The sequence below is a fragment of the Cicer arietinum genome, chromosome 5 (assembly GCF_000331145.2).
Source record: "Cicer arietinum cultivar CDC Frontier isolate Library 1 chromosome 5, Cicar.CDCFrontier_v2.0, whole genome shotgun sequence".
Lineage (NCBI taxonomy): Eukaryota > Viridiplantae > Streptophyta > Magnoliopsida > Fabales > Fabaceae > Cicer > Cicer arietinum.
Window position 1 is genome coordinate 39,874,035 of NC_021164.2, and position 13,007 is coordinate 39,887,041.

The 13,007-nt window shown below is 36.1% G+C and overlaps 1 protein-coding gene across 1 annotated transcript; it reads left to right on the forward strand.

Moving 5' to 3' along the window:
- Nucleotides 1-540: 540 nt before the first annotated feature.
- On the forward strand, nucleotides 541-1,780 carry LOC101511887 (copper-transporting ATPase HMA4-like). The gene is made up of 2 exons (XM_027334517.2): nucleotides 541-1,208; nucleotides 1,361-1,780. Exons 1-2 carry the CDS (start codon nucleotides 559-561, stop codon nucleotides 1,755-1,757), a joined length of 1,047 nt encoding a protein of 348 aa, XP_027190318.2. The 5' UTR covers nucleotides 541-558; the 3' UTR covers nucleotides 1,758-1,780.
- Nucleotides 1,781-13,007: the final 11,227 nt, after the last annotated feature.

Genomic DNA, 13,007 nt, shown 5'->3' on the forward strand with positions numbered 1-13,007 from the left:
ATAATTAATTTTAGAAAATAGAAGTAATTGTATTGGACTCTTTCTCCCAAATTATATGTCATTTTACATTATCAAAAACATTTTTTTTTCCTATCATACCTTATGTTATTTATTTCTCTCTTTTCTTTCACTTATATTAATTTCTCTTTCTCATACCATTGGATAATTTTGTAAAATAACTCGTAATTTATCTTTGTCATACAAAATTAACCATCTTTGAAATTAACATATAATTTGGGGTGGGGGGAGCATGTAATTGCAAGTGTAAGAGTCGTGTTAGATGGTAATTAGATGTGGTGACACGTATCTCTCATACTAGTCTTCAATTTGAAGTGTTGTGCTACATAACATTGGCATAACTAGTATTTATGCTATGTTAAGGTATTTGTACTTAGTTGTTGATTCATGTTAAGATAGTGAATTATATTTTTAATTATGGATTGTTTTTTAATGTAGGCAAGACGAATAAAAGAAAGCATAGAAGAGAGTGGATTTAAGGTTAATGAGGTTCATGATCATGACCAAGATATTTTAGTGTGCCGAATCAGGATTAAAGGAATGGCATGCACAAGTTGCTCTGAGTCTGTTGAGAGAACACTTCAAATGATTGATGGAGTGAAAACGGCAATATTTGGTCTAGCTTTAGAGGAGGCAAAAGTGCATTATGATCCTAGCCTTGCCGATCCCGAAAAGATAATTGAAGCTATAGAAGATGCGGGGTTTGGAGCAGAACTTATTGGCTCTGGGAATGACGCGAATAAAGTTTATCTAAAAATTGAAGGGACTGATTCTGAAAAAGATGCTAACGTGTTAGTGTCTTCTCTTGAGTTAGCTGTAGGTGTGAATCGTGTTGAAATGGATTTTTCAGATTATATAGTTACCGTTAGCTATGATCCGGACATTACAGGTCCGAGAACTCGAACTCATTGTGTTCAGGAAGCTAGCCGTGGCTCCAAGATGTACCAAGCAACCTTGTATTCTCCTTCAGGACAAAGAGAAAGGGATAAGGTGAATGAAATTCCCACGTGTAGGGATCAGTTTTTGTTCAGCTGCTTGTTTTCTGTACCTGTGTTTGTGTTTGCTATGGTGCTTCCCATGCTTCCTCCATATGGCAACTGGTTGAACTATAAGATCCATAATATGCTTACTCTTGGGTTGTTTTTAAGATGGATCCTTTGCACGCCTGTGCAGTTCATAGTTGGGAAAAGGTACTATTACTATATGAAAAACTGTTTAATCCAAGTTTCTTGTTACCTTTACTATTAATAATTAGCCATTAGATGTTTTTATGTATCTGTTCTAGACATAGATGTTTTTATACTCATTTTACAATGACTATTATTATTATTATTATTATTAGGTTCTATGTGGGATCATATCATGCACTGAGGAGAAGATCTGCTAACATGGATGTGCTGGTTGCGTTAGGCACTAATGCTGCTTATTTTTACTCGTTATATATTGTAATAAAAGCACTGACTTCAGATACAATCGAAGGACAAGATTTCTTTGAGACCAGTTCCATGTTGATATCCTTTATCCTATTAGGAAAATATTTGGAGATTGTGGCCAAAGGGAAAACATCAGATGCTTTAGGAAAGCTGACACAACTTGTTCCAGATAAAGCATATTTAGTAGAAATTGATACTGATGCAAATATCATCACAGAGACAGAAATTGACACTCAACTTATACAAAAGAATGACATAATTAAGATTGTGCCTGGGGCTAAAATTTCCATTGATGTATTGTTATAAAAGGACAAAGCTATGCAAATGAAAGTATGATCACTGGAGAGGCAAGACCCATTGCCAAAAGTCGAGGAGACAAGGTATCATACTTGCATTAGGACCCCTAGTTGGTTGCATTTTTTAATTTTTATTGTTACAAATTAGGAGATCACAACCAATCCAACAAATTAATGAAAAACACCTAAATGACGAAGGTGAGCGTAGATGTTGCAGGTGAGTGGTTGAGTTCTATGAAAGATAGGATTAGGAATTGTTGTTTTTGAAATTCGAAAACCTTTGAAAACAATTTATGCCACCGAAAATATTACTGGGTTGAGTCGCGGACTAGGTCGCTCTCTTTAAGACGTTTCGAGCCACTGCCTAAAATTGTGCAAGGCAGACTATCAACCACGAAGTCCCCAAGATAAAATAGCCCAGATACTCTGTATCGGAGTTCTACTGCATTGTAGAAAACCGTTCTAGAATTACACCCTCAATATGGCAGTCTTACGACTGACACTCGTAATATGGCACAATGACCTTTCGAAAGAGAAGAAAGAGATGAAGCAGTAAGAAGGGGGAGAAGAGAGAAAAGCCTCAGATTCGGAGAGCTTTTGGTGTGATTTTCCAACTGGGGAGAACCCTCTATTTATAGAGGAAATCCGCAACTGGATCTGAGAAATCCATGGATCATCATAACTTGCGCTCAAGTAGTGGCCCTCAGAAACGTGCGCTCCAAGCCCCCAAAACGTGCACTCCAAACTCATGGATTTGACTTTGACTTTTGATCGGAAAACAAGGAAACGTGAGACCAAAGATTAGGGTTTTGACCGGGCAAAACAGACGCACGAATTCAGGGAGGAAGACTGGATCAGATATGACTCGGTGGAGGGTAGTTACATAATTAACGTTTCAATTAGAGATAAAACGCAAGCAATCAGTTAATTATACCAAAACGTAAGCAATCAGTCAAAAATAATAATACACCACGTAGCCAAAACCAAAACCAAAGCCAAACCAAACCAAATCAAGTCGGGATGGACGGACGGCGGCGGCGGCGCGCGCGCATGTGGTGGTCAATATTGCTTGCGTTCTCCCTCCTTCACAAAATTGGGGTGCCCCTTGGGGCCCTCACCAAGTTCATTACATCCACCTTATATACCCTACTAGTGTGTGGTATCCCTCCAATGTGGGACTTCTCCATTTTTTCAATTCACAACAACACTAGCTCTCATAAATGTCATCATTATTTCCAATAAACTTTCATTAAAAGCATCATCATTTCCAACAATCCCCCACTTGAATTTAAAAAATAGGTTTTTGAATAGCGTCAGACGCTTCTATTAGATTGTGCATAAACAAATGTGTCTCTTGACTTGAACCTTCGCATAACAAGTAAGATTCAGATTCAACAAGAGTGACTCGTAGTCTTGAACTATATCTCTGACATCAAACCCACACACAACCTTTTCATTAGGTGTATTCTCAAAAGCCCCGTGCATTTAGGGCCATTCACGTGTATCCCGGTCTAGTGAACGCTCTATAAATTATGCCTCGAAATTCCATAGGAAACGGTCCCCACTTCCACATTCACGTAGGTGGGTCTATCAAGAGTACTCCTGTAGCTAAGTAGTCCACTCCACATAGAGTATAGATCTCATTAAGAGTTTTTATTATCTCATCCTTTTACTGCTTCAGGAACCATGCTTCTCATATAAAATATAGCATGTTCATCTCATATCACTATGACTTGTTATTACCCATTGAACCTAATTCTTGGGATCTCCAGTCTTTTAGGTCGGGTTACCATCATAAGTGACTCATTGATCTATAGGAAAAAGTTTCATCCTTTTGGATGTATTTTGGACTTTCTCTCTAGCTAATCCTTTGGTCAAAGGATCAGCTAAATTTTCATTAGTGCGTACATGATCCACAATAACAGCTCCTTTAGAAAGTAATTCTCTAACTGTGTTGTGCTTACGACGTATTTGTCGTCTCTTACCGTTGTAATAACGATTCTCATCTTTTGCAATAGTCGTGGTACTATCGCAGTGGATCAACGCAGCTAGTAACGGCTTTTCCCACAAAGGGATCTCTGCTAGCAAGCATCTCAACCAGCTTGCTTCTTCACTAGCAGTAGCTAGTGCTATCATTTCAGACTCCATAGTGGACTAAGCCAATATCATATGTTTCTTCAATTTCCATGATACAACACCACCGGCTATACTAAAAACATAGCCACTGGTTGCTTTGGAGTCATCTGATAAGGTGTTCCAATCAGCATCACTGTATCCTTCAAGGACAGCAGGAAATCTTCGATAATGTAATCCGAGACTCATTGTCCTTTTAAGGTATCTCATGACTCTTTCGATAGCGTGCCAATGCTCCATACTAGGTCTACTTGTAAACCTGCACAATAATCCCACGACGTAGGCAATGTCGGGTTTAGTACAATCAGTGGCATACCTGAGGCTGCCAATGATGCTCGCATATTCATTTTGTCTAACACCTTCACCAGAGTTCTTGAAAAGTTTTACACTCAGATCATATGGTGTGCAAGCAAGTTTACAGTCAAAGTAATTATATTTCTTTAGGATCTTTTCAACGTAGTGAGATTGATCCAAAGTAACAGCTTCTTTAGAAAGTAATTCTCTAATTGTTTGTGTTTACGACGTATTTGTCGTCTCTTACCGTTGTAATAACGATTCTCATCTTTTGCAATAGTCGTGGTACTATCGCAGTGGATCAACGCAGCTAGTAACGGCTTTTCCCACAAAGGGATCTCTGCTAGCAAGCATCTCAACCAGCTTGCTTCTTCACTAGCAGTAGCTAGTGCTATCATTTCAGACTCCATAGTGGACTAAGCCAATATCATATGTTTCTTCAATTTCCATGATACAACACCACCGGCTATACTAAAAACATAGCCACTGGTTGCTTTGGAGTCATCTGATAAGGTGTTCCAATCAGCATCACTGTATCCTTCAAGGACAGCAGGAAATCTTCGATAATGTAATCCGAGACTCATTGTCCTTTTAAGGTATCTCATGACTCTTTCGATAGCGTGCCAATGCTCCATACTAGGTCTACTTGTAAACCTGCACAATAATCCCACGACATAGGCAATGTCGGGTTTAGTACAATCAGTGGCATACCTGAGGCTGCCAATGATGCTCGCATATTCATTTTGTCTAACACCTTCACCAGAGTTCTTGAAAAGTTTTACACTCAGATCATATGGTGTGCAAGCAAGTTTACAGTCAAAGTAATTATATTTCTTTAGGATCTTTTCAACGTAGTGAGATTGATCCAAAGAAATTCCCTTTTTTGACCTAGTAATCTTGAAGCCAAGGATTACATTCGCTTCTCCGAGGTATTTCATATCAAAGTTGTTAGTCAACAATGATTTCACATTATTTACAGCATGAATGTTTGAACCAAATATGAGTAAGTCGTCTACGTAGAGACATATGGTAGTGCAAGTGCCATTTTCATACTTGTAATAAATGCATTTGTCACTTTCATTCACTTTAAACTCATTCGACATAATCAAGTTGTCAAATTTTTCATGCCATTGTTTAGGAGCTTGTTTAAGACCATACAGAGATTTATCTAATTTACAGACCTTGTCTTCTTGTCCATGAATTGCAAAACCTTCAGGTTGTTCCATATAAATTTCTTCTTCCAGGTCACCATTTAAAAAGGTTGTTTTAACATCCATTTGATGTATCACAAGGTTATGAATAGACGCAAGTGATATAAGCACCCTTATTGATGTTAGTCTAGTGACTGGTGAAAAGGTGTCGAAGAAATCTATATTTTCTCTTTGTCTAAAATCTTTGGCTACAAGGCGTGCCTTGTATTTATCAACGGATCCATCGGGTTTTAGTTTCTTTTTCAAGATCCATTTACAACCTATTGGTTTGCAACCAGGAGGCAAGTCTACCAAGTGCCAGGTCTTGTTAGATTCTAGGGAATCCATTTCATCATTTATAGCTTCTTGCCATAGATCTGCATCCAACGATGACAAAGCTTCTTTAAGATTCGCAGGATCCTCTTCTAAATTATAGGCCATGTATTCTGGTCCATAATCTTTAGCAACTCTTACTCTTTTACCCCTTCGAGTTTCTGTTTCGTCTTGTTTGTTGCTTTCAGTACTTGTTGTCACAAGAACTTGACTAGGTTCACTACCCCCGCTATTTCTTGATTTGAAAGGGAATTTATTTTAATAGAAGTCAACATCATTTGATTCTATGATCACTTTCGCGTTTAGGTCATAAAACCTATACGCTTTGTTGTTTACTGCATACTCAAAGAATGCACATTCATATGCTCTACTAGCGAGTTTAATTCACTTGGGGTCGGGGATTCTGACATAGGCCAGACAACCCCATGTTCGAAGATAAGACAAGTTGGGCTGTCTATTCTTCATTATCTCATAAGGAGATGTTTTGCTTTTAGAATTAGGAACTTTATTCAAAACATAGCAAACAGTCAGAATAATTTCCCCCCACCAATGAGATGCAGCACCAGATTTAAGCATAATAGCAACAACTAATTCAGTAAGAGTTCTATTCTTTCTTTCAGCTTTACCATTCATTTCAAGAGAATATGGTGCAGTAGTTTCATGTACAATTCCTTGCATTGTATTATATTCATTAAACAAACTAGAATCATACGTTGTTCCTCTATCACTATGAAACCTCTTAATCTTTTTACTAAATTGATTTTCAATCTCAGTTACAACGATTTTAAACATGTCAAGTGCTTCACTTTTATTTTTCATAAGATATACGAAAGTAAAGTCAGAACAATCGTTAATAAAAGTGATAAAATAACGTTTTCCATTTTTAACTAGATTCCATAAGATATACGAAAGTAAAGTCAGAACGATATTTTTAACTAGATTATCTAATTCTTTCCTAAGTGATGAACTTAATATCAAAACCAACTTGTTTAATATTAATTCCAATTTAATAGTAAAAGATTCAAAGATTTATTCAAAACTAAGATTCAAGAACACATGCATTATCAAAATAAAGAGTATAGAGATAGAAAAGTGTGCACCGTGGATTTTTATACTGGTTCGACTATCCGTTTGATAGTCTACGTCCAGTCCTGGAATCAATTACCGATTCCAGCCTTTATTAGAAATGATTTGAGTATGTTTACAGACTTTCCAGCAATTCCCTGCCTATGCATCCAACTCAACATCAATCTTCTACAAAACCAATCTATCCCTAAGAGCTACTCGCCAAGCTCTAGCAAGATCAGATTGAGGTCTCCTTTAGATGATCACACACCCTAAAAGATAACCACCAGTTACAATACTGGATTTCTACACACTTTCTTTTACAAAGATAAATTCTTTAAAAAAGGCTAAAAACTCTTTATTCAATCACTATCAAATCTGACACATAATATTTGCCAATAGAGTTTTGTGAGTTATAACAATTTCTCTCAAAGTGTATTATTTGAAAAGTTCAGTTCTTTCTATGTATTCTGTTTTTTTTTTTTATGAAAATTGTGATTGATTTCAATTTATATAGTTTTTGAAAAACTCATATAAATCGATTTCCCAATCGATTTCGCGTTTCTTGTTTTTCTTTAAATTCTTGAAAACAGATGAACTCATCGATTTGCTAATCGGTGTTTTTAATGCATAAATCAGAACTTTGATGCTCAGTTCATCTCAGAGTCGATTGAGTAATCGATTTATATTTGTTTTGTTCAAAGTGTAAGATCGAATAATCGATTACTCAGTCGATTCATGTTTACTAACATAATCGATTTGGCAATGGACTAATGTCTCCCTGTAACACATATACTTAACCAAATCGATTTGCCAATCGACTGATTTCTCCCTGTAACTCAGTTGCTTCAACCAAGTCGATTTGCCAATCGACTGATTTCTCCCTGTAACTCAGTCACTTAGTTACAATCGATGTTACAATCGATGTGACAATCGAATATGTAGTATGTCTCTGATAAATGATAAACTGATTCATTTATGCAATCGATTATCCAATCGATTTTGTTTAATCACAGAACACAGGTCTGATAAAACATTTTTAAGTAATCGATTGGCCAATCGATTATCTCAGTGAAAGTTTTGTTCTGTGAATCAAACAATCGATTGACCAATTGATTAGTAGGAATCTTGTACCTCAAGAAAAGTATATCAATCGATTGTCCAATCGATTTCCTTTGATCATAGAACACAGGTCTGATATCAACCTTTAAGTAATCGATTTCCCAATCAACTGACTTAGTTAAAACTTGGTTCTATAACTCAGAAAATCGATTGCCCAGTTGATTTCTCAATTGATTGCTTAACATACTTATTTTATGATTTCAGTTTTAATTGGAAAATATTAGATGTGTGAAATCATAATGATGAATCTAACTAATAAACACTATAAACATTTACATATAATCTTCAAGCTTTGTATGATCCAATCAATCTTTGCTTGATTGCTTGAGATCCAAGTCTTGTCCAAGTGAAGTGTTTGATTCTTTCCTGAAATGTATCTCAACTCAACTATTAGATTAATCATATGATGCATATACATTGTATGTTTGTGAGTTACATCAAAATCACAGAGGCATATTTCTTACAATCTCCCCCTTTTTGATTAAATGACAAACATACAATTTAACTTTGAGTATACATTTCAACATTGAAACTTAACATTATAATAATTCTTATTTAAACTCCCTCTGAATTTTAGCATTCATAATTCATTTCAATGTCAGATTCATTCTTATTTAAACTCCCCCTGAATTTTAGCATTCATAATTCATTTCAGTATTCATAAGAAAGTATAAGCACAAGCACAAGTTAAATTCATTCTCCCCCTTTGTCATTAAATTCAAAAAGAAAATACAAGAGAGAATAAAAGATATACTAAAAAAATTTACAAAACAATAAGGAAAACAAAAAAACCTAAACTCTAATCTAGGGCTGCTCCTTATTAGTAGTGGGGGAAGGGGGTTCATCATCCTGATTGGCCACTTGTGTGCCAATGTCAGCTATGTCCTCAAAGGACATCTTAAGACCTAAATGTTCTTGGATGGCATCAACATCCTGAACAATAGAGTTGAGGGTTGTCTGGAGTCGCACAAGGGAGGCTTCCACCTTGGCATTGTGTCTAGCTTGAGACTCCATAAATTCCAGCAACTTGGCTAACACCTCAGATTGGGGTTCAGCTTGCTCAGGTTGGTTAGCAGTTGGTTGTGCCCTTGTCCAAATACCATTTATCCTTTTCAACTGCATTTGGTTGACAGTTGATTCCCCAAAAATAAGAGTGGTTTTTGTAGATTCTTCATTGACAACTGAGATTTTAAAGTGTCTTAGAATCTTTGTGATAAGTGGAGGGTAGGGGAGCATTTGTTTTCCTTGTGCTGACTCTAACAAGTTAGCCATCACAATCTAGGCTTAACTCATCTTGAGTTCCTTGTACAGGCCCCAAAGAAGAGTGATATCAAGCCTTTGAATCACAGCATGATTCCCTGATCTAGGTATTAACATTCTGGTTAGCACATACATCAGCAATTTGTGCTGAATCTTCATTTGACCAATTGGAAGAGAGATGCCTTCGACAAATCCTTCAACCATGAGGTCTTGATTTGTTGTGTGTCTGTCCACTAATGTTTCCCAAGCATCATCAGTGGAGTCAGGATTGGTCCTGCCATCCACAGCTTCTCCATAAAATGGTAGTCCTGACAGCCTTGAAAATTCTCTAAAAGTCATGGAGAATTTCTTCCCTTTTACTTCAGACTCAAATCCAAAAGTTGTGAGTGTGAAGTTGGAGTAGAAAGCTCTAATGAGCCTTGGATAGATTTCTAGAGAGCAGGATAGAAAATCTACCAAACCATGAAATCTTAAATGGTTTTGGAATGTGAAACCATTTGAATCAAAATAGGCAAAATCCAGAGTTCTTGCCTCATGGATTTTCCTTTTTAAGAAAGCAGGTGGAAGAACAACGTCTTCAACAGGTTTGCCTTTGGGAGGCTGAATCTTCTTTGGTTGGGGGGAAGATATAGTTTTCTTCTTTTTCTGGGTTGGCCCATTCATGGCATCCCCCATTAGTTTTTCAGATTGAGGAATCTTCCTCTTCTTTGTCGTTCCTTGATCAGTTGCAATTGCCTTCCCTTTATCCTTAGCTAATACCTTATGAGTAGGTATAGAGACTCTCTTGGCAGGAGGGGAAGGAGGTTGAGGAGAAGGGGTTCTTCCACTAGATGATGAGGAAAAATCTAGGGAAATAGATTTTGAAGAAGATGATTGTGGTTTCTCACTAGTCTGCTTTACTCTTGCCATTGTAGAGATTTTGGAAATTTGAGTGGTTTGAGAAGATTTAGAAGGATTAAAGTACTGAGAATTCGAGTTTGGGAGAGTGAAAATGTGAAATGATAGTGAAAATGGGTTGAGAAATCGATTTAGGGATTTATATAGAACTGTTCAGAATTGATTTCTCAATCGATGTTATTTCACATTTGTGTGCACAAAGTCGATTGTCCAATCGATTTTTTTACCGTTATTGTAGTGAAATGAAAGGTTTTCGTTACAACTGCCTCCAACGGCTAGTTATTTTTGCAACAGTCACATTTCAAATCGATTCCCAAATCGATTTCGTAAGTAAACGTTTAATGGATAAATCGATGTCCAACTTGATTTGCATATCAGTTCAGAAAATCTTCTCATAACAGCAGCGACTTCCAAATCGATTGTTTTGAAGATATTGACCATACAAGGATTTCAATCGACCTTCAAATCGATTTAGTTGGCTCACAAACTTTGGTAATTTGATACAATCGATTACCAAATCGATGCTCGTGTTTGAGGTTGGAAAAATTCTCAAATCTTTGGATTTCTGAGAGAATTAATCGATTATGCAATCGATTTTGTAAAACTATTTTCCCTATCCTCAATCGATTCACCAATCGATTGTATAGTTTCTCACATCTATTCTGGTTTAGCATTTATTGCTAACACAGATTGCCAAATCGATTATGAAATCGATTGCGGTGCTTTTTATGTTGACAGATGAGAAACTATGTACCATAAATCGATTCTTAATTCGATTTTGTAGTTTTGACACAGGATAGTCGACGTATAAATCGACTTATGTATTGAAAACTAAGAAATCTAGAGAGCACATCGATTTCCAAATCAAGTTTCCACAGAGATCATATTTCATTTTGATCCATAATACCAAGTTTCATTCTAATATAGAAGAAACTTTCCTTGGGTAGGGCTTTGGTAAATATATCAGCTAATTGATTAGATGTATTAATATAATCAAGCATGATATTATCGTTTTGGTATTGATCTCTAATGAAATGATGTCTAATCTCTATATGCTTTGTTCTTGAGTGCATAATAGGATTCTTTGTGATATTTATGGCACTAGTGTTGTCACACATTATTGGCACAGTTCCAAGATCAACACCAAAGTCAGAAAGGTGTTGTTTCATCCATAAAATTTGTGCACAACAACTTCCAACAGCCACATATTCAGCCTCAGCTGTTGAAAGTGCCACACTATTTTGTTTCTTGCTATGCCAAGATACAAGTGAATTCTCTAATAAATGGCAAGTACCAGATGTACTTTTTCTGTCTAATTTGCAACCAACAAAATCAGAATCAGAATAGCCAACCAGAGTGCAAGTTGATCCCTTAGGATACCATAAGCCAAGATGTTTGGTTCCTAATAGATATCTGAATATTCTTTTGACTGCACTTAGATGGAATTCCTTAGGATTGGCTTGGTATCTTGCACACATGTAGACACTAAACATAATGTTAGGTCTACTAGCTGTAAGATATAATAAAGATCCTATCATGCCTCTAAACATGGTCATATCAACAGATTTTCCCTTATCATCTTTATCTAAATGACAAGCTTGACTCATGGGTGTATCAATAGGTTTAAATTTATCAAAGCCAAACTTATTTAAAAGATCATTACATTACTTGGTTTGACTTAGGAAAATACCATTCTTGCTTTGACTGATTTGAAATCCTAAGAAAAATGTTAATTCTCCCATCATGGACATTTCAAATCTTCCTTTCATTATATTTTCAAATTCTTTGCAAAGCTTACTGTTTGTGGATCCAAAGATTATGTCATCAACATAAATTTGGACAAGCAGAATGTCTTTTCCCTTTTTCTTTATAAAGAGTGTTTTATCAACATTTACTCTTAAATTTTTTTGCTGTATGAGGAAATTGCTGAGTTTTTCATACCAAGCTCTTGTTAGTTTATAAACATGGTTTGGAAAAGCAGGATCCTTAAATCCTGGAGTTTGACTAACATAAACCTCCTCTTGGATATCTCCATTTAGAAAAACACTCTTTACATCCATTTGATACAATTTAAAATCCATGATACAAGCATAAGCAAGCAAAATCCTAATTGCTTCTAATTTGGCCACAGCATAAGTCTCATCATAATCAATACCTTCCTCCTGGTTGTAGCCTTTAGCAACTAGTCTAGCCTTATTCCTTGTTATTACCCCATTCTCATCCATCTTATTCCTAAACACCCATCTAGTTCCAATTATATGTTTGTTTTCTGGTTTAGGAACTAAGAACCAAACTTTGTTTCTCTCAAATTGATTAAGCTCTTCTTGCATGGCAATTATCCAGTCATTGTCCAAGAGAGCTTCTTTTATATTTTTAGATTCTACTTGAGAAACAAAAACTGTAAAGTTACAGAACTGTCTAAGGGATTTTCTAGTAGCAACCCCTTTAGAAATTTCTCCTATGATGTTGTCAATAGGATGGTTTTTGTTGAATCTCCATTCCTTAGGCAAGTCATCTTCCCTTATAGGTTCTATGTACTCAATGTCAGTTGGAGGTACTGTTTCATGTGGTTCTTTTGGATCTGATTCTACAAGTTCATCAAGAGAATCACTAACTATAAGAGGGGTACTGTTCAAGTTTTTGGCAAACATTTCATCAAATTTTACATGAACGGATTCCTCTATAGTTTTAGTTCTCTTATTGTAGATCCTATAGGCCTTACTAGATTGTGAATATCCTAGAAAGATTCCCTCATCTGCCTTAGAGTCAAATTTCCCTAGATGCTCTTTTCCATTATTCAATACAAAACACTTGCATCCAAAGACTCTAAAATAAGCAATATTTGGTTTTCTACCTTTGTATATTTCATAGGGTGTTTTTATAAGGATAGGCCTAATTAGAACTCTATTCATCACATGAGTAGCTGTGTTTATTGCATCAGCCCAAAAGTATTTAGAAAGCTTAGA